At 39.8% G+C, this 27,713-nt stretch overlaps 1 protein-coding gene across 5 annotated transcripts in view; it reads left to right on the top strand.

Annotated features, from left to right (window-relative positions):
• ZNF521 (zinc finger protein 521) overlaps positions 1–27,713 on the top strand; it is a 313,446-nt gene that overhangs the window by 134,342 nt on the left and 151,391 nt on the right. For all 5 annotated transcript variants that reach the window (XM_025273511.3, XM_025273508.3, XM_025273509.3 and 2 more), the window contains one exon: positions 71–3,423. In XM_025273511.3, coding sequence (XP_025129296.1) covers positions 511–3,423 — 2,913 coding nt within the window. In that variant the 5' untranslated portion in view covers positions 71–510. The remainder of the gene's footprint in view (positions 1–70; positions 3,424–27,713) is intronic.

The raw sequence follows: 27,713 nt of genomic DNA, 5'->3' as shown, positions 1-27,713 counted from the left end.
AAAGAGTACAGTAAACTCATTCTTGAACTCTCGACCCGGAAAGTGAAAAATTCCCATCTTCTCATTGCAGATGGAGTGGATGTAGAGGATGACCCCACTTGCTCCTGGCCAGCTTCCTCACCTTCGAGCAAGGACCAGACTTCCCCCAGCCACGGAGAAGGTTGCGATTTTGGAGAGGAAGAAGGTGGCCCCGGACTCCCGTACCCGTGCCAGTTCTGTGACAAGTCATTCAGCCGCCTCAGCTACCTAAAGCACCATGAGCAGAGTCACAGCGACAAGCTGCCTTTCAAGTGCACCTACTGCAGCCGGCTGTTCAAACACAAGCGGAGCCGAGACCGCCACATCAAACTCCACACCGGGGACAAGAAGTACCACTGCAGTGAGTGCGACGCCGCCTTCTCCAGAAGTGATCACCTGAAGATCCACTTGAAGACTCACACGTCCAACAAGCCATATAAATGTGCCATTTGTCGCCGTGGGTTCCTGTCCTCGAGTTCCTTACACGGGCACATGCAGGTCCACGAGAGGAGCAAGGACGGGTCCCAGTCGGGTTCCAGGATGGAGGACTGGAAGATGAAGGACACTCAGAAGTGCAGTCAGTGTGAGGAAGGCTTTGACTTCCCGGAAGACCTCCAGAAGCACATCGCCGAGTGCCACCCCGAGTGCTCCCCGAACGAGGACCGGGCGGCCCTCCAGTGCATCTACTGCCACGAGCTCTTCGTGGAGGAGACCTCCCTGATGAACCACATGGAGCAGATGCATGGCGGGGAGAAGAAGAACTCCTGCAGCATCTGTTCCGAGAGCTTCCACAGCGTCGAGGAGCTGTACAGCCACATGGACAGTCACCAGCAACCGGAGTCGTGCAACCACAGCAACAGCCCTTCCCTGGTCACGGTGGGCTACACCTCCGTGTCCAGCACGACCCCGGACTCCAACCTCTCGGTGGACAGCTCGACCATGGTGGAAGCCGCCCCACCCATCCCAAAGAGTCGGGGGAGGAAGCGGGCCGCTCAGCAGACCCCGGACATGACTGTCCCCTCGAGTAAACAGGCGAAGGTCACCTACAGCTGTATTTACTGCAACAAGCAGTTGTTTTCCAGTCTGGCGGTTCTGCAGATTCACCTGAAAACTATGCATTTAGATAAGCCAGAGCAGGCCCACATCTGTCAGTACTGCTTGGAGGTACTGCCCTCCCTCTATAACCTCAATGAACATCTTAAGCAAGTGCATGAAGCTCAGGACCCAGGTCTGATCGTTTCTGCCTTGCCCGCCATAGTCTACCAGTGCAACTTCTGCTCTGAAGTTGTCAACGACCTCAACACCCTTCAGGAACACATCCGATGTTCTCACGGATTTGCGAACCCCGCGGCAAAGGACAGCAATGCTTTCTTCTGTCCCCACTGCTACATGGGGTTCCTCACTGACTCTTCGCTGGAAGAGCATATAAGACAGGTCCATTGTGACCTCAGTGGCTCCCGATTTGGGTCCCCAGTGCTCGGGACTCCGAAAGAGCCAGTCGTAGAAGTCTATTCTTGTTCCTATTGTACAAATTCCCCCATATTCAACAGCGTTCTTAAACTGAACAAGCACATCAAAGAGAATCATAAAAACATTCCCTTGGCCCTGAATTATATCCACAACGGGAAGAAATCCAGGGCCTTGAGTCCCCTGTCACCTGTGGCCATAGAGCAGACATCTCTGAAGATGATGCAGGCGGTAGGAGGGGCGCCTGCAAGGCAGGCTGGAGAATATATCTGTAATCAGTGTGGTGCTAAGTACACGTCCCTGGACGGCTTTCAGACTCACCTGAAGACCCACCTGGACACCGTGCTCCCGAAACTGACCTGTCCTCAGTGCAACAAGGAGTTTCCCAACCAAGAGTCCCTGCTGAAGCATGTGACCATTCATTTCATGATCACCTCCACGTACTACATCTGCGAGAGCTGTGACAAGCAGTTCACATCGGTGGACGACCTGCAGAAACACCTGCTGGACATGCACACCTTCGTCTTCTTCCGCTGCACCCTCTGCCAGGAGGTGTTCGACTCCAAGGTCTCCATCCAACTCCACCTGGCCGTGAAGCACAGTAATGAGAAGAAAGTATATCGCTGCACCTCCTGCAACTGGGACTTCCGCAACGAGACGGACCTGCAGCTGCACGTGAAGCACAACCACCTGGAGAACCAGGGCAAAGTGCACAAGTGCATCTTCTGCGGCGAGTCCTTCGGCACTGAGGTGGAGCTGCAGTGTCACATCACCACGCACAGCAAGAAGTACAACTGCCAGTTCTGCAGCAAGGCCTTCCATGCCATCATCCTGCTGGAGAAGCACCTGCGGGAGAAGCACTGTGTGTTCGACACCAAGACGCCCAACTGCGGCGCCAACGGGGCCTCGGAGCCGGGCCAGAAGGAGGAGGTGGAGTTGCAGACCCTGCTGACCAACAGCCAGGAGTCCCACAACAGCCACGACGGCAGCGAGGAGGACGTGGACACCTCGGAGCCCATGTACGGCTGCGACATCTGCGGGGCGGCCTACACCATGGAGACGCTCCTGCAGAACCACCAACTCCGGGACCACAACATCCGGCCGGGGGAGAGCGCCATTGTCAAGAAGAAAGCCGAGCTCATCAAAGGGAACTACAAGTGCAACGTGTGCTCGCGGACCTTCTTCTCGGAGAACGGCCTCCGGGAGCACATGCAGACGCACCTGGGCCCTGTGAAACATTACATGTGCCCCATCTGTGGGGAGCGCTTCCCCTCGCTCTTGACCTTGACCGAACACAAGGTCACGCACAGTAAGAGCCTGGATACAGGAAACTGCCGCATCTGCAAGATGCCATTGCAGAGCGAGGAGGAGTTCCTGGAGCATTGCCAGATGCACCCCGACCTGCGGAACTCCCTGACGGGGTTCCGCTGCGTGGTTTGCATGCAGACGGTGACCTCCACCCTGGAGCTCAAAATCCACGGGACGTTCCACATGCAGAAGACGGGCAACGGGGCCACGGTCCAGGCCACTGGCCGCGGCCCACACGTCCCCAAACTGTACAAGTGTGCGTCCTGTCTCAAAGAATTCCGTTCCAAGCAAGATCTGGTGAAACTGGACATCAACGGCCTGCCCTACGGTCTGTGCGCCGGCTGCGTGAACCTCAGTAAGAGCGCCAGTCCCGGGGTCAACATCGCTCCCGGCTCCAGTCGACCGGGCCTGGGCCAGACCGAGAACCTGGGGGCCGTGGAGGGCAAGGGCAAGGCCGGCGCCCCCAAGACGCGCTGCTCCAGCTGCAACGTGAAGTTTGAGTCCGAAAGTGAACTCCAGAACCACATTCAAACGGTCCACCGAGAGCTGGTGCCCGACAGCAACAGCACGCAGTTGAAAACGCCTCAAGTCTCGCCCATGCCCAGGATCAGCCCCTCGCAATCGGATGAGGTAACGCGCCTTTTTCTGATGCTTGCCCTTTATCCTCCCCAAACATCCCTTTCCGCTGTACGTTTACCCTTTCCTCAGCTTTATTCGTTGCCTTATGCAGAGAGATGCTTTAGATCGAAAGGCAGTGGTGTTTTTCCACCTGGCCATTAAAAAGGATGGCTTGCTTCTTGGGAAGCAGAAGTTTGGGCTTGAATGGTGCAAAGTAGGACTAATTCCAGACTCCCTAGGATACTGTCTTCTCTGTGACTGAAGAGACCGGCTCTCATGCCAACACCACCTGAGATCTGGAATCTCAGTGTAGTTTCACCGCGACTTGAAATCCCCAGATCCGACTTGTGTATATGGCTGAGGGATAATGACATAAAAGCGAGATGTTATGAACCGACATGCTGGCTTAGAGTAAATTAAAAAGAATATGTATTATTTGTGGATAACAAATTGGGTAGGGATGGCTTTTTAATATGGTGTTGTCAACCCTCACTGTTTGTCTTTGTCTTCTGGATGGTGAGGAAGATATTTTCTCACAACAGGAATTTTTAAGAGCCCCTCCATTTATTAAGCTCTGCATGTTCCACATTGGTTTTAAAGGCTCTCTCCCCAAGTCTTCACTCTCTGGATTTGGGTTTCAAAATGAACATTTTCTTAGCTGAAGAGTCATTTTGTGTTCCTCCCCTCCACAGTTGAAAAACAAGTTCATTTACAGTGAAATAATTTTGTAAGTCATCCTTCCTTGATGTAAGTCATCCATCCATCCTTCCTCGGCTGAGCCGAGGATGGCTTGTTTTATTATAATTTCTTTCTGCTTTATCACCTGGTTTCTAATAGCTCTCTCCCTGTTCCTACCTGTCTGTATCTGGAGATCCAACCAAAATGAAAACCCCAGGGAGACCCATCTCTCTTCAGTCTGGGGTCACTGCCTTTTCCTTATCTTGTCTCTGCACTCACCCCCTCTCCGAGGCCCCCTGCAGCTCCCCGCAGATAGCCATCAGTCAGCTGGTAGGGGAGAGCTGAGAAGACGAACACAGAGCCCCTGTTCCCCAGATGTGGGCTCTGTGTGAACAGGCAGACTCCCCAACTTTGAAGTTGCTTTCCCCTCTCTCCTCCACAAGTAAATCCTCACCTTTCTGTCCTCTAAAGAAATGAAATCTTTTCCAACTGGAAGGACATCGTTTTGATAATGGTTCATGACGCGCATGTTGGATCAAATCATTTCTTTGCAAGCAAATATTGCTAGTTCTCATCATATGAACTGAAATGTTTCCCAACTTTTTATATCCATCATGTTTAAACCTAGAGAAAAGTTAAAGGAATAACACAAAGAACAGGTGTGTGTGTGTTTGTGTATCCATGTCACAAATCTGCCAGATAGGAGTATTTTGTCAGATTTTTCTCTGTCTTTGCAACCTTTTTTTATTAATCTGAGCTACATGGAAGTAAATTGTAGATAACATATTTCCTAAGAATAAGGGCATTTTACTTAACCACAGTATCATTAGCCCAGAAATTATTGAAATCAGCTAAAGGTGAAAGGTACTCAGTCGTGTCCGACTCTTTGTGACCCCATGGACTGACATCGACCAGGTTCCTCTGTCCATGGAATCAGCTAATGAGATGAAATAAATCTGTACTATCTTATATAAGTCCATATTCAGATTTTCCAAAATGTTTTATTTTTAAATGCTTTGGAACAGAATTCTTAAAAAAAAAAAAGCATGTTTCAAAAAATTATTTTTCTCTTTTGTTTTGTTATGCTTTACATATATAGAAGGGTTTTTATATTCAGGTTTAATTTAAATAGTGCCTAAAAGGGGTTTAAAATTAATTAATATGTGTGTGTATGTATGATTGTGGTGGTATGCATTTAAAGTCAAGCAAAATTCAATTCTTATTTCTTAGTAGATTGTTTTTGGAAAGGAATTTGCCTGTTTCTTCTTATCTGTTCATGGTTTAGATTTTCTGATATTTCTAAATTGCTCTGTATTGTACCATTTAGGGAAATGCCCTAGTGGCTTAGACGATACAGAATCTACCTACAGTGCTGGAGACTCAGGTTCAATCCCTGGGTCAGGAAGATCCCCTGGAGAAGGGAATGGCTACCTACTCCAGTATTCTTGCCTAGAGAATTCCATGGACAGAGGAGCCTGGTGGGCTATAGTTTATGGGGTCACAAAGAGTCAAACATGACTTATCAACTGAACAGCAACATAATACCTTTTGAGGTTGGCAAAACTAATATAATTATGTAAAGTTTAAAAATAAAATAAAATTTAAAAAAAAGTAAAAATGAAGGAGGGCATTTAATAGTCTTTACCTGTTAATTTGGTTAGAGTTGATTTGGGAAATTTGCCTTTTTTAATAGTATTTTTAAAATATCTTGGCCCAATTTATTTATTTATATTTGTTCATTTTTACTCTTTGGCTGAAAGGCATGTGGGATCTTAGGTTCCCCAACCAAGACTGAACCTGCGCCCCCTGCAGTGGAAGGCAAAGTCTTAAGTACTGGACTGCTAGGGAATTCCAAGGGAAATTTATCTTTAAGGGATGGTCAAGTCTTCAGTTAATCCTAAAATCTTAATGATAATTATAAAGCTTAACTATATCCTTCACTTACATAGAATAATACGTTTAAAAGTACTTTTTAATTTTAATTCTTACAATACTGTGTTTTAAGCACCTAGCTACTGAGGGTTAAAAATGACTCCATGCAAAAGAATACCTTCTTATTAAATCTGATTAATAATAACTTGTAGTAGTGTCGTTAATTGACTAGATATTAAGATTCAGTTGTACATTTTTTCTTTGTGCCTTAATAGTACACTAATCTATTCAACATGTTCACCCTTGTTACTGTTTTTCTTTATTATGCTATTTGTCATAAAAATTTTATGTGCCTACTTCCTTTCTGATACTCTCCACCATGAAAAAATGTAAGTAGACCATATTATTTGGACTTGACATAGAAAATAATCTAAAGATATGTAAAGTTTTACAAAAATGAGCCTAAAAAAACACATTGATGAGAAAGACATAGAGTTTTACTTTGTTCTCATTCTTTGTTAGTCAAATTAAGCCTCTGTGACTTCTCATTGTGAATATTGTGGAAATTTTTATCAGCAGAAGTAAAGGTGAAGCTATTACATAAGAGTTTGCCAAAAAGCAGGCATACCATGTAGGACTAAATTTTATCACAAAAAGAAGTATCATGTGTATGTTCATTGACTTAGATGTCTTAGGTTGGAATTAAAGGACTTAGCAATGTAGGTGGTATTTTCTTCTCTTCTTGCTGAGGATTGAGGCTTCAGAAGAGAAAAGAAGACCTTGGGAGATAATAAAACCTGAATACCAGATATTGTCAAGAACCAGGTTAGATTTTTCTGGACTCTGACTTACAGTCACAAACGGGTAATGATAGAAACTGGAATGCATCTTCCAAAGACTGAAAAAGACGATTATTTGTTCCAGACTAGAGTACCTATTTAGAAGGGATTTAGATATAATCTATAGAAGGCTAAGTACTATATAAACCCATATAATCCAAGAAATAGATGAAAGACATGGTATGTGACAATTAAAGAAGGGTAATAGTAAGCACTTGTCATGTGATGAAGAAATTTGGAAATGAAGACAGAAGACTTGAATTTAAATTCCCACTTCTGTGTGATGACTTCTGAATTTGTGAAAAGTGTTCTCTTTGTACCAAAATTCTATGAGTATTAACCTAAATTCGCCGTGGAGACTTTGTTTTGAATAAAAAACGGGAGGTGGAGGAAAACCTATTCATTTCCATTTGCTTCTCAAAGATTGACTATCAATCATATGAATTTGTACCTGCAATGATTCCATAAATGGCAGAGAGAATTTGAGGCAGGAAGAACACTGGATATCTAGCATTTTCCACACATGAAGCACCTTGCAGACTTACTGACCTTTACTACATGTTGAGTAAATGTTAGTTCTTCTTTTGGAGTTCGTTGACACTAGCCTGGCTCCCTGGTCAGGTGCTGCCCCATCTGAACCTCAAAGGGTTGTGTCCTGATGATATTGGAAGCATGTATCCATCTGCCTTCATTTCCTTAAGATCCTTCATAGCTGGGTTTCTCTGAGGGTTTATTTATTCACGTTTCAGTTCACATCATCCCCACTATTCCATTGAAATTGCTCTTGCAAGGGTTCAGTTCAGTTCAGTCGCTCAGTTGTGTCCGACTCTTTGTGACCCCATGCATATGGAATATAAAATTGGGTTACCAATTCCATATTCCTAGATGCCTGTACGATGCCACAGAATCAAAGCTAGAAGTGACAATGGCCATCATCTAGTTAAACTGCCTATTTTACAGTGAAACAGACCCAGATAAATGGAGATCTAAGGTCACACAGTTAATAAGTGGTAGACAAGAGGCCCAGAGAATCCAGGCCTCCTAATTCCAAATTCAATGCCAGGCCCATCGTAGGCAGATGCCTCTGGGCCATGTCTGGCTGGTGGTTCTCCCAGAACCTTTCCCCACCCAGGGTAGTATGGCAAGACAGCTGGCTCATGCAGAAACCCACGTGACTCAGTGACTGGAACCTCGAAGGTGTCAAATAAATTTGTGTTGTCCTTCTGCATTCCTACACTATAGGATTGCTACTCCTATTCTGACTGCATTTGGACTCAAGTCTTGTTTTGTTATTGAAGTTCTGTCCTCGATATTCTGAGCGTGTGTGGATCTATTGTTGTTACCCCACTCCACTCCAAGGTCTGTGTTCTCAAGAAAATTGTTGCTGTGCTGCCAAGATTGCCGCGGGTCTCCAGTCCATCTGCACAGCACTCTACAGAGTGCATGGCCCTCCCCTTGCTGCGCCTCTCTCTGACTTCATGATGTGCCCCCTCCTAGTTTTCTTCCTTCTGCCTCTAGCGATTTCTTGTCCTCTGCCTGTTCCAAAAGTGTAGGAATTCTTCAGTCCTCTTTCTTCTGTGTCTATTCTCTCCATAGCATCTCATCCACTCATGCTGCAGTAACTGTTTCTTTACTAACATTTCCCAAATATGTTTCTAGCCTAGTTCTCCTCTTTATTCCAGATTATTGTGTTCCACCGACAGTTTAACTTTGCAATTTATATCTCTTAGCCTTCTGAAGTTTATTGTGTACTTAATGAACTCTCGATTCTCTCACCTAAAGCCTATCTTTTCCCAAACTTCCATCATTTTTGGTAAAGGGATCCATCCTACACCCAGTTATCAAGCAAGAAACCCAGGAATCCCTCGTTTTCTAGGTCCCTAACTTTCCCTCTTCCCCCACGTCTAATCTGTTAGTCCTGTAGATTCTACCTCCAGTGAGCATCCCATCCACCTCTTTGCATCTCCAAAGCCATCATCGTGGTCCAGGCTGCAGTCATTTCAGGATACCTCAGTAGCCTTCTAAGAAATTGCTCTTCTGCCTGCTTCTCATCCAGTCTTCCTGCTAAAGTGGGAAGGCGTCTTGTGGGCATGTCAGTCAATCTCAGTATGTCACATAGAATTCTTCAGTGCCTTTCCATTTCTCTCAAATAAAATTCCAACCTCTTGCCAGTTTATGAGGCTGTGCACATCCCGGCCAGCTTGGCTGCCTTCATCGTGTTCCAGCGTCGCCTCTGTGTGCTAAGTGCCTTAGCCTCCCAGCCTCTGGCGGGGTGGGGTGTCTGCTTTGGAGTCTTCACCTGTCTTGCTTCCTCACCTGACCTGCACTTCTCAATCAGCTTCTCTGTACCACTTGCTCTTTCTAAGCTGTAAATGGGCCTTCCCTGAAAATCTTATCAAAAAGTTGGTTTCCTCCTAAAGATTTTCTTTTAAAATAGTCATTTTTCTTTACTTATTTCCATCTTCCCTTTTCTCACCTATGAACATCCAACAACTTACCACAAGAGCTTGATAAATATCAGTTGAATAAATCAGCATAGTATCAGTACTTCAGAGTGACAAAATAGTGTATACTCCATCTTTGGATGTATATGCAGGTATTGTTGTTGTTGTTATTTAGTCTCTAGGTCATGCCTGACTATTTGCGACCCCCTGGGACTGTAGCCCACCAAGCTCCTCTGTCTATGGGATTTCCCAGGCAAAGACTATGGGAGTGGGTTGTCATGTCCTTCTTCAGGGATCTTACTGACCCAGGAATCAAACCCACATCTCCTGAATCTCCTGTATTGGCAGGTGGATTCTTTACCACTGAGACACCTGGGAAGCCCAGATGCAGGTATATCTAGTAACTCATACCCACAGAGGTAAATAAGTTTACCCAAAACTAATGAGATGCTTTAAAATTAGGTGTGATCAAAAAATATTAAATAGGCTAAAAGACTTGAAATTTCCAACGATTCAACGATCATCTTCAGTGTGAAGGTCTGTTTTAAGTGTCTCAAATTTGATATTCTTCCTTTATAATTCCTACACTGAAAATAGAAATATACATTGTCTAATTCAGAGCCTACTTAAGCTCCAGAATTGTTTTTTGATTTATTTTGTATAATAAAAGTTTCCATATGAGGTTAAAAGAAAAATGTCAAAGTTTTTGTATCTCAAATGGCTGGTGCTAAGTTTTGCTAAGCTATAGAAGCCAAAATAAATGAGTTACGTTTCCTCTAAATAAACAATATCTTAAAATTATGTAGAAAAATGACATGACCAAATAGACATGTAAAATTCAAAATGCTCTTGGAATAGCCTTAGTCACTTTGCCAAGTTTAATCTGCTTTCAGATTTATTGTTGTTGTGTTCAGTATTTGTTTGGCATCTACAGTGCACTGGAATGGGGAGTTAATGACCCCTGGCATAAGCACTGGGTGTGGAACATGGAAGTAACTGCCTGCCATCCACTGTGATGCGCTGCTCATTGCATCACGTGTTGAATTTGCCACCGCTGTGACCCCTAGATTGTCCCTGCATTTACTTCCAGTTCTGGATTTTTTTTGCTGAGGCTTCCACATGCATACAGTATCTTTTAGAAGTTATGGAATTCAAAAAGAAGAATGTTTTTGTATACCATCTTGAATCTTGAATTTCACATCTTTGTTCCTTGAGTACTAGGCAGAAGAGTCTGAAATCACCCTCTGTAGTGGTAGAATTCTGTTTAGCAGGAGCATTTGACATTTTGGCTGAAATTATATTGAAGCAGAGATTAGTGAGTATACAAGATGCTTTTGAGTAATGAAACAAAATTGAAAGCTACATTCTGGATCTCTTATTATTGTATGGCACCACCTTCTACATAATACAGATGCAGTTTTCTATTGTATTTTCTCTTTCTAGAAATCTAGCAGCCTTATGGCTTTTAAAAAACCTAAATAGCCAGTTCTCTTATTTATATATATATATATATTTTCACTGTTTAAATGTGCATGTTTCTAAGGATTCTACTTTTAATATGTTTGTCTCTGCCCTTACCCTCGTTTCCTATTACTGACTTATTATCCCATACAGATGACTAACATCAGATTTCAGCTTGCAGCCTCTTGTTCAGCACCATCTTAGATTTTCAGCTACCTGTTTGCCGTTTCCAGCTGAACACTGTGCTAGCCGTTTGATCAAATCATAATTTCTCTTTTCTCTCCAGTTTCTGTCTGTGTTCCATCATTCCCCTAATTATCCTCACTTGAAGCGTTGTGTGCATCTCTTAAATCTTGTGTGGTCTCCTGATCTTTTGAGTCAGTCACTCTCCAGGTGTTATATTTTCTCTTCCCTTTGCATCTCCCACATTCTCTCTCCAGTCCAAGTCTTATCCTTGTAAACTAACTGGTCTCTTTCACTCCCTTCCTATCATAATTCTCAACATACAACAAATACATGTTAAGTGAAAAAGATATCTTTAAAACCCCATAAATTTTAAAATTAAACCACACATGGAACAAAGAGAAAATAGCAATTAAAAACACTTCAAATGGAAAAATAGCCACCTTTTAAAATTTGTAAGATACAAATTAAACTAGTATTGACAGGGAAAGGTATTAGAACATAAAAATATGTATTAGACATTTTTAAAAACTTAATATCAATGAGATAAACATAAAACTTGAGACATTAGAACCAGAGCAAGAGAATAAACCCATAAAAAAAGTAGAAATGAAGGAAATAGTAAAACTAAGAGCAAAAAGTAATGAAATATAAAACAATAAGGAGGCCAACAAAGTAAAACATAAAGTTTTTTAAAAGACTAACAAAGTTTACAAACTTCTGGCAAGCTTAATCAGGTTAAAACAACAAGAAATAAATAATATGAATAATTAAAGGGGAGCCATAACTTCACATGTGTAGAAGTTACAAAGATAGTTGGGAAACCATTACACATATCAAAATAACTGAAATAAAAAATGCATGAATTATTGTTTTCAAGAGAGAAGACCAATTGGAACTCTCTTACTTTACTGGTGGGAGTATAATTTTGTATAATGGCTTAAAAAAAAACTGTTGGGCAGTATATACCAAAGCTGATTACTAGCTTACTCTATGATTCATCAATCTATTTCTAGGCTTATGTCTAAGAGGAATAAATACATACATTTAACAAGTAATGAAAAAGAATATTCTTAATAGCTTTTGCATATATGCTTTAATCTGGAGTCATTTGAAGTGTCAAAATAGAATAAATACATAGACATGTAGTTATTTCATTCATATAATTAAATACTACACAGAAATAAAGAAGAATGAACTATTGCTGTGTAACAACTTGGATGACTCTTTTAAGAATGATGAAAAAGAAAAAGGAATCAGACACATCCTACTGCAGAACTCTACTCATATAAAATTTAAGAATGGGCAAAACTAATTTGATTATTGAAGTCAGAATAGTTACCTTTGGCATAATATCAATTGGGAAAGGGCAGAAAGAAGTCTTTTGGTTGCTAAAAATATTCCATATCTAGATCTTTGTGATGGTTACACACCATTGTAAAATTTCATAAATCAGGCAGTATACTTCATCAGGCAATATACTTAACGTTAAATAGCATACACATATTTAACATGTGTATGTTATTTCTTAATAAATATTTTACAGAATGTACTAAAAACACATAAGATAAAGAATAAATTGATACTGTGTAGAACTTTATGCTAATAACTGGATAATTTTGATTATATGGGAACAGTCTTAGAATAATATGTTACCAAAGCTGGCTCAAAAAAAAAAAAATGAGAGAAGTAGAATGATTGCAAAAATACTAAAGAGTAAATAAATTGTTGAAAACCTTCCCACAAAGAAAATACCAGATCATACAGATAATTCAAAAGCTGTACCAGGAAGTACAAAAAGAGGGAACACTTCAATTCATTTAATGAATCTAGCAAAATCTTGTCAAAACCAGGCAAAGATAGAGAAAGGAAATTTTAGGGAAGTTTTACTCATGATTTCGTATTTTAAATTTTTAAATAATATAAACAAATTAAATTCATTATGTTAAAAAAGATTTTATACAAAAACTAAAGTGATTTTAAAGAAAATTTTTTTGTTTTTAGTACATTCTATAAAAAATAACTAAAGACCCAGTTTCCCCCTCAGTCAGTCTCTCCCATCAGGAAGCTTCCATAAGGCTCTTACCCTTCTCCATCAGAGGGCAGACAGACAGAAAACCACAATCACAGAAAACTAACCAATCTAATCAAATGGACCACAGCCTTGTCTAACTCAATGAAGCTATGAGCCATGCCATGTGGGGCCACTCAAGACGGATGGGTCATGGTGGAGAGAAGGACAAAATGTCCACCTGAGACGGGAATGGCAAACCACTTCAGTGTTCTTGCCTTGAGAACCCCGTGAACAGTATGAAAAGGCAAAATGATAGGATACTGAAAGAGGAACTCCCCAGGTCAGTAGGTGCCCAATATGCTACTGGAGATCAGCGGAGAAATAACTCCAGAAAGAATGAAGGGATGGAGCCAAAGCAAAAACAACACCCATTTGTGGATGTAACTGGTGATGGAAGCAAGGTCCGATGCTGTAAAAAACAATATTGCATAGGAACCTGGAATGTTAGGTCCATGAATCAAGGCAAATTAGCAGTGGTCAAACAGGAGATGGCAAGAGTGAACATTGACATTTTAGGAATCAGCGAATTAAAATGGACTGGAATGGGTGAATTTAACTCAGATGAGCATTATATCTACTACTATGGTCAAGAATCCCTTAGAAGAAATGGAGTAGCCATCATGGTCAACAAAAGAGTCCGAAATGCAGTACTTGGATGCAATCTCAAAAATGACAGAATGATCTCTGTTCGTTTCCAAGGCAAACCATTCAGTATCACAGTAATCCAAGTCTATGCCCCAACCAGTAACACTGAAGAAGCTGAAGTTGAACGGTTCTATGAAGACCTACAAGACCCTTTAGAACTAACACCCAAAAAAGATATCCTTTTCATTATAGGGGACTGGAATGCAAAAGTAGGAAGTCAAGAAACAGCTGGAGTAACAGGCAAATTGGCCTTGGAGTACAGGATGAAGCAGGGCAAAGGCTAATAGGGTTTTACCAAGAGAATGCACTGGTCATAGAAAACACCCCCTTCCAACAACACAAGAGAAGACTCTACACATGGACATCACCAGATGGTTATCGCTGAAATCAGATTGATTATATTCTTTACAGCCAAACATGGAGAAGCTCTATACAGTCAGCAAAAGCAAGACTGGGAGCTGACTGTGGCTCGGATCATGAACTCCTTATTGCCAAATTTAAACTTAAATTGAAGAAGTAAGGAAAACCACTAGACCATTCAGGTATGACCTAAGTCAAATCCCTTATGATCTACAGTGGAAGTGAGAAATAGATTTAAGGGACTAGATCTGATAGATAGAGTGCCTGATGAACTATAGACAGAGGTTCATGACATTGTACAGGAGACAGGGATCAAGACCATCCCCAAGAAAAAGAAATGAAATGCAAAAGAAAAGAAAAGAAGTGCAAGAAAAGAAATCAAAAAAGCAAAATGGCTGTCTGAGGAGGCCTTACAAATAGCTGTGAAAAGAGAATTGAAAAGCAAAGGAGAAAAGGAACGATACTCCCATTTGAATGCAGAGTTCCAAAGACTAGCAAGGAGAGATAAGAAAGCCTTCCTCACTGATCAGTGCAAAGAAATAGAGGAAAATAATAGAATGGGAAAGACTAGAGATCTCGTCAAGAAAATTAGAGATACCAAGGGGACATTTCATGCAAAGATGGGCTCAATAAAGGACAGAAATGGTATGGACCTAATAGAAGCAGAAGATATTAAGAAGAGGTGGCAAGAATACACAGAACTGTACAAAAAAGATCTTCATGACCCAGATAATCACAATGGTGTCATCACTCACCTAGAGCCAGACATCCTGGAATGTGAAGTCAAGTGGGCCTTAGGAAGCATCACTACAAACAAAGCTAGTGGAGGTGATGGAATTCCAGTTGAGCTATTTCAAATTCTAAAAGATGATGCTGTGAAAGTGCTGCACTCAATATGCCAGAAATTTTGGAAAACTCAGCAGTGGCCATAGGACTGGAAAAGGTCAGTTTTCATTCCAGTTCCTAAGAAAGGCAATGCCAAAGAATGCTCAAACTACCACACAATTGCACTCATGTCACACGCTTGTAAAGTAATGCTCAAAATTCTCCAAGCCAGGCTTCAACAATACGTGAATCATGAACTTCCAGATGTTCAAGTTAGTTTCAGAAAAGGCCGAGGAACCAGAGAACAAATTGCCAACATCTGCAGGATCATCGAAAAAGCAAGAGAGTTCCAGAAAAACATCTATTTCTGCTTTGTTGACTATGCCAAAGCCTTTGACTGTATGGATCACAATAAACTGTGGAAAATTCTTCAATAGATGGGAATACCAGGCTATCTGACCTGCCTCTTGAGAAATCTGTATGCAGGTCGGGCAGCAACAGTTAGAACTGGACATGGAACAACAGATGGGTTCCAAATAGGAAAAGGAGTATATCAAGGCTGTATCTTGTCACCCTGCTTATTTAACTTATATGCAGAATACATCATGAGAAACGCTGGGCTGGATGAAGCACAAGCTGGAATCAAGATTGCCGGGAGAAATATCAATAACCTCAGATATGCAGATGACACCACCCTTATGGCAGAAAGTGAAGAGGAACTAAAGAGCCTCTTGATGAAAGTGAAGGAGGAGAGTGAATAAGTTGGCCTAATGTTCAGCATTCAGAAAACGAAGATCATGGCATCTGGTCCTATCACTTCATGGCAAACAGATAGGGAAACAGTGTCAGACTTTATTTTTGGGGGCTCCAAAATCACTGCAGATGATGACTGTGGCCATTAAATTAAAAGACACTTAAACCTTGGAAGTTATGACCAACCTAGACAGCATATTAAAAAGCAGAGCCATTACTTTCCCAACAAAGGTCTGTCTAGTCATTTTTCCGGTAGTCATGTATGGATGTGAGAATTGGATGCTAAAGGAAGCTGAGCACAGAAGAATGGATGCTTTTGTACTGTGGTGTTGGAGAATACTCTCAAGAGTCCCTTGGACTGCAAGGAGATCCAACCAGTCCATTCTAAAGGAGATCAGTCCTGAGTGTTCATTGGAAAGACTGATGTTGAAGCTGAAACTCCAATACTTTGGCCACCTGATGCGAAGAGCTGACTCATTTGAAAAGACCCTGATGCTGGGAAAGATTAAAGGTGGGAGAAGAAGGGGATGACAAAGGATGAGATGGTTGGATGGCATCACCAATTCAATGGACATGAGTTTGGGTAAGCTCCGGGAGTTGGTGATGGACAGGGAGGCCTGGCGTGCTGCAGTTCATGGGGTCACAAAGAGTCAGACACAACTGAACGACTGAACTGAACTGACTGAAAGTGATTTTGGCTTCCCAGGTGGCAGCAGTGATAAATAATCTGCCTGCCAATGCAGGAGACCCAAGAGACATGGGTTCAGTCCCTGGGTTGGGACGATCCCTTGGAGAAAGGAATGGTCTATATTCTTGCCTGGAGAATTCTATGGACAGAGGAGCCTGGAGGACTGTAATCCAAAGAGTTGGACATGACTGAGTGTACATGCAAAAATGATTTGATCACAAGAATACAAAGTAGGTTCAATCTCAGGAAATCAATTAATTAAATTTACCACATTAGCAGTTTAAAGGAGATAAATTATGTTTACCTCAAGAACTGCAGAAAAAAACTAAATTCAGTGTCCTTTTACGATTTAAAAAGAACACTTAATTAGAAATAGGCAGTAATATCCTTGCCCTAATAAAGACTGTTCAAAATATCATATTCAGCAAGCATTGTAATTAGTGGAGAAATTTTAATGCAATAATTGTTTTATAATAAAGCCATTAGTAAGGCTTCCTGGGTGATTAGTCCAACAATATATAAGATAAAATAAAAATGAACTTACTAATAAAAAAACCCAGGTAGCACTGAAATTGAAAAGAACCAAATTAAACTGTTATTTGAAGGTTATATGTTTGTATATAAAGCAAAATTCAAGAATCTAAAGACAAGTTATTACAACAAAGCGTTAGCACAGTTGCTGGGTACCAAGTCAAATAATACAAGTTAATCAGATTTTTATTCATCACCAAAAAAGTTAGAAAATATGAAATGTAGAATAATTCCTTTTAAATTAAGCACAAAAAATAGGTACTTAGAAATAAATCTTATAAGATGTATAAGACTATGGAGAAAATGATAAAATTGTTAAAAGATATTTAAAAGACTTAAATGATCAGATTTAGCTTGAGTTAGGAGACTCAATATTCTTATACTATCAATTATTCCTAATTTGATATAAGAACTTACAGCTATTCCAGTGAAAATTTCAATAGATTTTAAAATGTATTTTTATACATATTTTAATTTTTTGGAACTTGCTCACTGATTAAAAAATATTTACAGAAAAGCAAAAGGTCAAGAATAGCCAATATGCTCTTGAAGAAAAGGAACAGGCAGGATCAGATTTGTAATCAACTTATAATTAATCTGTTGTATTTAGGATGACATGATATTTGTTTTTGCTTGTATTTCCAAGTGGCCTTGGGACTTCCCTGGTGGCACATATGGTAAAGAAATGCCTGCAGTGCAGGAGACCAGGTTCAGTCCTTGGGTCAGGAAGATCCCTTGGAGAAGGGAATGGCTACCCACTCCAGTAATTTTGCCTGGAGAATTCCATGGGCAGAAGAGCCTGGTGGGCTGTACAGTCCATGGGGTCACAAAGAGTCGGACACAACTAAGCAACAATCACCAATTAGGATGACATGATATTTGTCATGTCAAAATATTCTCCAAAGGAAGTAGCAGACAGTATAGGAGAGGGGTATTTATAACACATATTGCTGGAAAAAGTATTACTTTCCTAAATATGTAACAAATAGCCACAAATTAACAAGAGAACTCAAATCACCAAATAAGAATATGTGAAATTAACAGAAATGAACAGACATTTTATAGACAGGAAACATGAAGATCCAGTAAACATGTGAATGTACTGATCCTCATCAGTAATATGGGAAATGCAAATTCAGACAGAATAGTTTGAGAAGACCACACAGGAAGCTAGTTGGGCACACGGGTGTTTAATAGTTACTATTTCTATATTATAATACATATGTTATAAACACTCTTTGTAAGCATTTAATATTTAACTTAAAAAGCAAAATTATCAGAACCATAAGTAAGCAATCAGTATGACTTGTCATAAATATAAATATAAAAGTAATACAATTAATGCAAAATAATATTTAAAAAATTCTAACTATATACTCATACCTGCAAAGGTTTGGGAGCCTGAAACCCATTCTTTCATTGTTACAAGTAAGTTTATCAAGGTTTGTAGAGGTAATAAAGACATATTACCATCTGAGACTTTTTTCCCTTGTATAATTAGAAAAAGCAGTATCTAGACTTTATAAGTTTATATAGTGCATATCTCACACTTTGGGAAACATTAACCTAGGGTGTTGACTTTTTATTCTTCGTCTGATCCTTCAATTTAAGATAACAAATTTATTCATTTCCTGCTATGTACAAGGCATTAGGCTATCAGTTTGTAGAGAAGATGAACATTATACGAATATGGTTATTTGAATACATGTCTTTCTTTCCAGTATAGCCCCCTAAGGGCTTATAGTTTACTAGTGAAAATTAATGTATAGCAATAAATATAGCATAAAGTAAATGGATTATGCACGTTAGTAGAAGTACTAGTGAAGTGCTAAAATAGTTCATAGCAAATAACCAGGCATCAGTTAGCTTTGCAAGTATCTGTGTCAAGAGCAAACAAAGTGGAAGAAACTTCCAAGCAAAGTCTTAAGGCAGCAGCATTCCTGGCAGCCTTAGGAATAGCATAGGGCAATCATGGCTGCAGCAAACAGAGCCAAAGTGAGGGGCGGATGTGAGGCTTACGTGGTATCCTGTGTTTCTCAGGAGAGTTTCTTACACCTCATAGGTTCTTCATCAACACTTGTAAATAACTGAAAGCTGGTGATTAAAACCAATGGAAAAAAAAATAAAAAAGAAGACATTTCTTTGAGAACTAAATGGTGACACAGTCTGTTAGAACCACACCTAAATAGAACATAAGATTTCTCCTAAGTATGTAACAGACTGTGTAATTCCTATCATAAAGTGATTGAGTGGCAGGTGAAATCCTGTAAAAAAGATCCTCATATCAAGACAAAAGGTTAATTTTGTCCAATTAACCATATTGCTTAAGCAAGCCTTCAACTGAGTCTGAACATGTTTTGTTTTTCAGAGATTGCCTCTGTGGGTACGGAGAGTTTTAGCATATGCCACATAATGCAGTAGAAGAAAATATTGTACTTAGGAAAAAAACCAAGTTCAAATAACAGTTGACAGAACCATCTGTGTAGTCTTCCTTGCTGACATGGGCATAATCCATATTTTGCCTGCTTTATAGGGATATTGTGAAGAGCAGATCATGTTTGTATGAAAGTTCTTGGTAAATGCGAAGCGCCTGACAAATGTTGCATATGGTACATCATTTAAATAATGTCTGTGTATAAGTCTGCACATAATACCCAAGTATGTATGCACACATTCATATAACTTATATATAAAATGTGCTTCAGTTAATTTATTATTATAATCTAGAATAATTTCATCTAATGCTAATGAATTAGGACTATGAATTATTGGGTCAGAGTGCATTGAAACCAGGTATCCTCTGTCCATGAAGTTGATTATATAGAAAAGCAGAATCAAATATTAGAACAAACTTAGAAAACATCACTACGAACAAAGCTAGTGGAGGTGATAGATTTCCAGTTGAGTTATTCCAAATCCTGAAAGATGATGCTGTGAAAGTGCTGCACTCAATATGCCAGCAAATTTGGAAAACTCAGCAGTAGCCACAGGACTGGAAAAGGTCAGTTTTCATTCCAATCCCAAAGAAAGGCAATGCCAAAGAATGCTCAAACTACCGCACAATTGCACTCATCTCACACACTAGTAAAGTAATGCTCAAAATTCTCCAAGCCAGGCTTCAGCAATATGTGAACCGTGAACTTCCTGATGTTCAAGCTGGTTTTAGAAAAGGCAGAGGAACCAGAGATCAAATTGCTAACATCCGCTGGATCATGGAAAAAAGCAAGAGAGTTCCAGAAAAACATCTATTTCTGCTTTATTGACTATGCCAAAGCCTTTGACTGTGTGGATCACAATAAACTGTGGAAGATTCTGAAAGAGGTGGGAATACCAGACCACCTGATCTGCCTCTTGAGAAATTTGTATGCAGGTCAGGAAGCAACAGTTAGAACTGGACATGGAACAACAGACTGGTTCCAAATAGAAAAAGGAGTTCGTCAAGGCTGTATATTGTCACCCTGCTTATTTAACTTATATGCAGAGTACATCATGAGAAATGCTGGACTGCAAGAAACACAAGCTGGAATCAAGATTGCCGGGAGAAATATCAATAACCTCAGATATGCAGATGACACCACCCTTATGGCAGAAAGTGAAGAGGAACTAAAAAGCCTCTTGATGAAAGTGAAAGTGGAGAGTGAAAAAGTTGGCTTAAAGCTCAACATTCAGAAAACGAAGATCCCACCACTTCGTGGCAAATAGATGGGGAAACAGCATCAGACTTTATTTTTCTGGGCTCCAAAATCACTGCAGATGGTGACTGCAGCCATGAAATTAAAAGACGCTTACTTCTTGGAAGGAAAGTTATGACCAAGCTAGATAGCATATTCAAAAGCAGAGACATTACTTTGCAGCAAAGGTTCGTCTAGTCAAGGCTATGGTTTTTCCTGTGGTCATGTATGGATGTGAGAGTTGGACTGTGAAGAAGGCTGAGCGCCGAAGAATTGATGCTTTTGAACTGTGGTGTTGGAGAAGACTCTTGAGAGTCTCTTGGACTGCAAGGAGATCCAACCAGTCCATTCTGAAGGAGATCAGCCCTGGGATTTCTTTGGAGGGAATGATGCTGAAGCTGAAACTCCAGTACTTTGGCCACCTCATGCGAAGAGTTGACTCATTGGAAAAGACCCTGATGCTGGGAGGGATTGGGGACAAGAGGAGAAGGGGACAACAGAGGATGAGATGGCTGGATGGCATCACTGACTCGATGGACGTGAGTTTGAGTGAACTCCGGGAGTTGGTGATGGACAGGGAGGCCTGGCGTGCTGCAATTCATGGGGTCGCAAAGAGTCAGACACGACTGACTGAGCGACTGATCTGATCTGAGTAGCAATGAAATCTAAGGAACAAAGAGAATGTAAAAACCACAAAAATGAAATATTATTCAGAGACAGCATCAGGCAACAATAAATATAAAAGCTAGAAAAACATGTAAATAGATGAATGTATAAATGGAAAAAGTAATTATAAATAAGAAATAAAAATGTCCAATAATATTATTGGATTGAAACATATTATGGAGAGCAGGAGAGCAAAACAAAAATCTTGGGGAAATAATATCTAAGAAAACTAAGAATTGTAAATGAAAGGCATAATAGGTAAATACCAACTAAGCTAAAGAAACAAGTGAAAACTGTGATAATGTTGTTAATTGGCTATCTTCCAATGTAAAATAAAAAGTTTAATAAAAAAAAAAGCAAGTGAATAGTTTGAGAGGCAGTTAATATTTAAAAATATTATTATTTGTTTGCCTAAAACCCACTGGCCGTGTTCTGCAAGGATCAAATATATTTAATACATTCTGGGGGGAAAAAGTGATGAAATTTTTGCTTCTAATTTTGGACAAGATTTGTAAGTTAGATGCATAACCTCTTGATATATTTTTGTAGTACAGTACTATATTTTAAAAATTACTAGTAAGTAAGTGATTGAGAGATATTTGAAGGGAAAGACACACTTTACTTTAGAAATCAAAGTGGCATTGATAAACCTAGCTTGACAAAGTCTGATATTAACATACTCCCCTTAAGATGAATCGAAGGATTATCTTGTGTATTTTGTAAGTGTGGCTTATAGTAAGGAAGCAAAAATGAGGCTCCTGATTTCATGATAAAGAAATGCCCAGATATGCAAATTTAATTATGAATAGTGACCACATGTTTAATAAAGATCATTTTTTAAGAAAGAGGAAGAAGAGAAGAATGAAAAAAGGGAGGGTACATGGAAAGAAGAATGCAAGGAAGGGTGGAAGGGAGAAGTAAATGACCAAATAAGACAGCTGAAGAACTGGCAGGAAGCCCTCTAAGCTTAATGTCTATACCCACTAGGATTGAAATCGTTTTGGTGGAAGACAGATCTTTTTAGCACCATAATTGGGTCTGGATTGATTTCATTTTGTTATACAAATTTAAATTATTCCAAAACAGACATTCCCAAACTGCTGATATTAATTTGCATCTAGTTCATTCACTCATTCATTCATTCATCAATTACTGAGTTTCAGACACACGACCAGCCTTGTGCCTAGGCCGTGAGCACACAGCGGCAAACATCATAGATAGGGGTTCGTGTTTCTCTTGGCAAAGAATGAAAGTGGGGCTTCCCTGGTGGTTACTGGTAAAGAATCCGCCTGCCAGTGCAGGAAACGCGGATTTGATCCCTGATCCTGGAAGACCTTACATGTGGCAGAGCAGCTAAGCCTGCGTGCCACTGCTGAGACAGTAGAGCCGTGCCACAACTACTGTGCTAAAGGGCCTGGGAGACGCGACTGCGGACGCCCTCATGCTCGAGGTCCCTGCTCTGGAGCACGACAAGCCGCCACAGTGAGAAGCCCACACAGCCATGAAGACCCAGCACAGCCAAAACTGAATAAAATTTATCAAGAATTAAGCCTTCAAAAAGCAAATATACCTTCATATAGTGAATTATACACGTATTAAGATGGTGAGAAGTTGACAGGATAGGAAAGAGGAATATTCCCAAATACCTAGTAAGAATGTTCACAATGAAATTACAAAATGTCTTTTAAAAGAATGACTGAATATCACCTAGACTTTTAAAGAATATCTAAAAAAAAAAAAAAAAAAGACTACAGTGCTTGCCTTGCATAGATTCTATAAAAAATGTTGAATTTCATATTACTATTTTTTCTTAATGTTCCTGCTCGTATTCTAAGCTGTGCTTCTTCAAGGAGCAGAAGCCCTATTGGCAAAGGGTCCCATACTTGCTCAGCTTATATTTTAGAACATTTCTTATATGGAAAATGCCTAGGTTTATAAGATATTATCAGGAAGGCTTTGACAAACTTAGACAGCTTATTAAAAAGCAGAAACATCACCTTGCCGACAAAGGTCTATATAGTCAAAGCTATGGTTTTTCTAGTAGTTATGTATGAATGTGAGAGTTGGACCATAAAAAAGGCTGAATGCTGAAGAACTGATGCTTTCAAACTATGGTGCTGGGGAAGACTCTTGAGAGTCCCTTGGACAGCAGTGATAAAACAGTCAATCCTAAAGGAAATCAACCCTGAATATACATTGGAAGGACTGATACTGAAGCTGAAGCTCCAGTACTTTGGCCACCTGATGCAAAGAGCCCACTGGAAAAGACCCTGATGCTGGGAAGGATTGAGGTCAGGAGGAGAAAGGGGCGACAGAGGATGAGATGTTTAGATGGCATCGCCAACTCAATGGACATGAGTTTGAACAAGCTCCAGGAGATAGTGGACGACAGAAGAGCCTGACGTGCTGTAGTCCATGGGGTCACAAAGTGTTTGGACACTACTTAGAGACTGAACAAACTTTTCTGGGATAATCTGTGGGAAGGCTGGGTCTTCCCTGGTTGTATGATACAGATTGTAGGTATTTTTGTGGCAGCAATCTGGTTCCCTCCAGTAAATTTCTGCAAAAACACTTACTCTTGGGTGTACTTATAAAAAGCCCAAATCAGTTCACTTCTGTGTGGTTCAGACATTCCTTGATAAATGCTCTGTGCCAGGCAGTGTGCTGGGTGATAGAGTCATGGAGGGGAAATAAGACATTATTCCTTAAGTGACAGGAAACCTTAGAATGTAAAGTGAATAGTTGATTTGAATATGATATAGTAAATTCTAACCTAAAAGTAGACACTAAAAAATAAGAACCTCTGAAGAAGGAAGCAGGTAGTAGAAAAAACTAGTGATGGAGAGGTGGATATGGAACCCATCCTGTAGCCAGGAGGAGACACAGTGAGTTTCAAGCAGAATGGAGAACCAGCATGGCAATAGTTACTAATTCCTTTTTGTAAATGCACACCCCACCATGTAAATGTGGGTGTATTCTTGGTGCCCTGGAGTTCCAGGCTTCCTGGAGTTTTCTGTGAGTCACTTTCTGTGAGTCACAGACAAGGACACTTCATCTCTCTCGGGGCCTCACTTTGATTGTCTATGATGAGGAAGTTGACATAGTCATTCACTTGTCCCTTTCGGTTCTAAAAATCCCCAATATATACAGATAAGTTTGTGCTGGTATCTTTGAAAAGATGAATAATACTGGGGGCATTTTATTCTACTTTTTAAAAGATATTTTTGGAATGATGAATGAGGAGGAATTTAAGAAATCCAAATAATTTCAGTTAAATCAAGGGGTTAAAAAGAACCCCACCACTTAAACATTTATAGCCATTGTAATAGCACAGTATGTTTTATAATAGGGAAAGTCAAGGAAGCAGGCCTCTAGGCTCAAAAACTTACTGTTGAAGAGTACAAACAACAGAAATATGAAGGTAAACACCCACAGTGCTGTGTGGGTGTAATTGCTAACAAGCTTTATGGAGCAGGTGGGATTTTAGAAGCAATCTGAAGGAGAAGAGAAGGGTGGTGTGGCATGCTTCAGTAGGAAAGCTTTCAAGTGGAAGGGATGGACAGGAGACGGCAGAACCCAAAATGAAAATACAGAGGAAGAGAGACGCAGAAAAAAATGACCGGAGTAGGAGGACAGGAGGCGAGGTATCTCAGGTGAGTAAGAGTACTGAAGGATCAGGCGATGTGGGCACATACAAAGTCATCCAAATAACCCAAATAAGAGGGAGATGTTCTTTAGACGAAACACGAATTGCCAAAGTGTGCAGTATCCTTTTACAGTAGAATAGCTGGAAGGATAGATTAGGAATATAAACAAAGGAGAATCACTGACTCCACGGGAGCCTTCATCTAAAGAGGAGTGGAAGGAAGCAAAGATTTTGGTTTTTTTAATTTTACAATGTACAGGTATCCATCATTCACATGTTAATTAACTGTGTGTAAATATTTGTATTATGTCTTGCATAGATACAGGATGGGTAAGACAGAGCCCTCTTCCTACCCCTACAGCCCTTTGGAGATGAATCAATTTTATTGAAACAATTTTGATACAGCATATAACGAATTCTAAGAGAATCAAGAGAAAACTTTTATGATTTAATATGAAATAAAACTCCTGTGACAGCCTTTTGATATTTATGATGAATCTCTAGTAAATGGTACTAGTCCTTGTGAAGACTTCACCAGCCTGTCTACATTCTCAACTTGATTTTAGGACAGAAGTTAAATACTTAAGAAAATATGTCTTAATGAATCCTAAAATATTTTTTTCTCGCTCACAAGACTTGGTGGGTTTTTAAAATGTATTGCCAGCTTTGGGGATTGGATCTCCGTGGACATATGGTGCAATTTAATGGTCCTGCAATACAGTACTTAATGTTCCCATTTCTCCATCTCTCCAACTGTATATCCCCAGTGTTTTCCAGCCACACATCTTCATTTTGACGATGGTGGGACAGAAGGGGTGTTTCAGATTTTTTAAGGTGAAAACAAAGAGTGTATGGTTGAAATAACTGACAAGAAAAATAGATGCTAATTTGGTGTAAGGCAAGAATTTTGACTTCTTAGATTTATGTGTATAAAAGACATTATTTAAACTACAGTTTCCCCACTCCCCATTTTGTAGCTTTCTTGAATGATATGAATGATTACAAAACAGTCAGTACAGGAAGTTAATTACTGTGAATCGTAAATCCCTTTGAACTAGGAACTAGCAAAATATTACAGTCATGGATGATTGTTTTTTAGTTGCCAAGTCATGTCTGACTCTGCGACCCCATAAACTACAGCATGCCAAGCTTCCCTGTCCTTCACTATCTCCCAGAGTTTGCTCAAACCCATGTCCATTGAGTCAGTGATCCTATCTAACCATCTAGGGGCAAATTCCTTAACTCAAAAACATCCAGCACAAACAGTGTTTTGTTTTGTTTTGTTTTAACCTTTACTACAGAAATAATTTAGTTTATGTTATTCATTTTCTTCCACTTCACTGATTTCTGGTACTGTGTAAGGTAGGAGAGAGATTTGCCAGCAGAAACAGACAACTCCTAAGTAGAACCTTGGGAACAAAGGTCATGAATGTGCGACACCCCTTAAGATTGTCCATTGAACAGTGAACAAAATTTATTGAGTGTTCACTTTATGGATAACATTATAGGAGACTAATTCAGGTCAGTTTACAATGTCATAGAAATAAACTGCAGCTGAATCTGTAACATTAAATAAGATCATTTAGATGAAGATCTTTTAGTAGAGGAAATACGCTAGGTCCCTTGGAAGAGACTTCAGTTATCTGAATCAGGAGAAATTGGAGAACTAGAATGAATAAGTAAGTCTAATAAAGCATCCCTTTCCAAGGGAAATTTGGGCTTAAATTCAGTTTTTAATGTTAGACATCAAGTTCAAGAGCATAAAAAAACAAATCTCTGAGGAAATTTGTTAGGAGACAGTTTATTTCAAACAAGAAAATAAAATAATTCTTCATGAACTTAAAGGTAATAAATTCCTTCCATGAAATTTAGTATAATTCATAGAACATAAGAAAAAACAGGGTTTCTTTTGTAGATTTAATTATTTCCTGTTTTTTGACTATTGATGATACCTTTGAAAGCATTTTAATGTTATTTTATCTAATTTTCAAAGAGAATCCAAGAAGAGCTGAAAAAAATGGTTCTTCTTCTTTACCCCTTGATTTCAGAGTTGGGAGTAGCTTAGACATGTCTTCATGGAGTTTTGGGGTTTTTTTGTAAAGTAAATATTCTTAAATATATTTTTCTTATACCACATGTGCCTGTGCAAAATTTCTCTATAATTTTTTTTAATTGCATTTTTCTGAGTCATTTAAAACAGAAATCTTTCTCCAGATTCTGTCTGACTAATCGTTGTCTCTATCATTTTATTTTCCTGTCCAGAGCAGTCTTCTTTAGTCCTTATTCTGTTCTGAATTACCTTTCTTATTCCATCAAATACCCCCAACAGACTGTGAGCAACTTGCTTGGCATGTAGTAGACATTTTTGTATCAGTTTTGAATTCAAGGAAGTTATTTCCATTTTAGATCTCAGGTCAAATCTTTTCTTTCTTAGGGAGCTTTTTCTAACGCTTGTAGACCATATTAACCCATTCTTATCTGGTATGTTTCCACTGCCTTCTCTTTGCCAACATTGACTGGTACTTGGTCCTAAACCGCTTTACTATGTTAGGTGAGCAAAATCCTTATAGCAGTTTAATCTTTGAGTGTGTTCTTTTCTCCTTGAGTTTAGGAATCAAGTTGCATATCTCTTGGTTATTAAGCTCTTAGCATATGTAAGACATTCTGTAAAGTTTTATACAGTCTTTAATATCTAGACATTAACTACATCTGTAAGACTGTAATGTCTTCCTTTTAACCACCATAAAAACACACAATAGAAAATTGATCCTGGCATTTTAAAATTAATTATTTGGGTGAACTTTTCATAATTAGTAGCTTTCATTTCACTTTACCCATTTCCCCCCTCTCTGTTCAGTGACTTATTTTCACACAAATTCAGAATTACTTGGAAAATGACCAAACTAAATTAGTAAAATATCTGAAGTATTAAGTATCTGTGGAAAGCTGTAGGTACATTATTTTCA

Source organism: Bubalus bubalis, chromosome 22, assembly GCF_019923935.1.
Source record: "Bubalus bubalis isolate 160015118507 breed Murrah chromosome 22, NDDB_SH_1, whole genome shotgun sequence".
Lineage (NCBI taxonomy): Eukaryota > Metazoa > Chordata > Mammalia > Artiodactyla > Bovidae > Bubalus > Bubalus bubalis.
The sequence above is the reverse complement of the archived record's forward strand: the minus strand, read 5'-3'. Positions and strand labels throughout refer to the sequence as shown.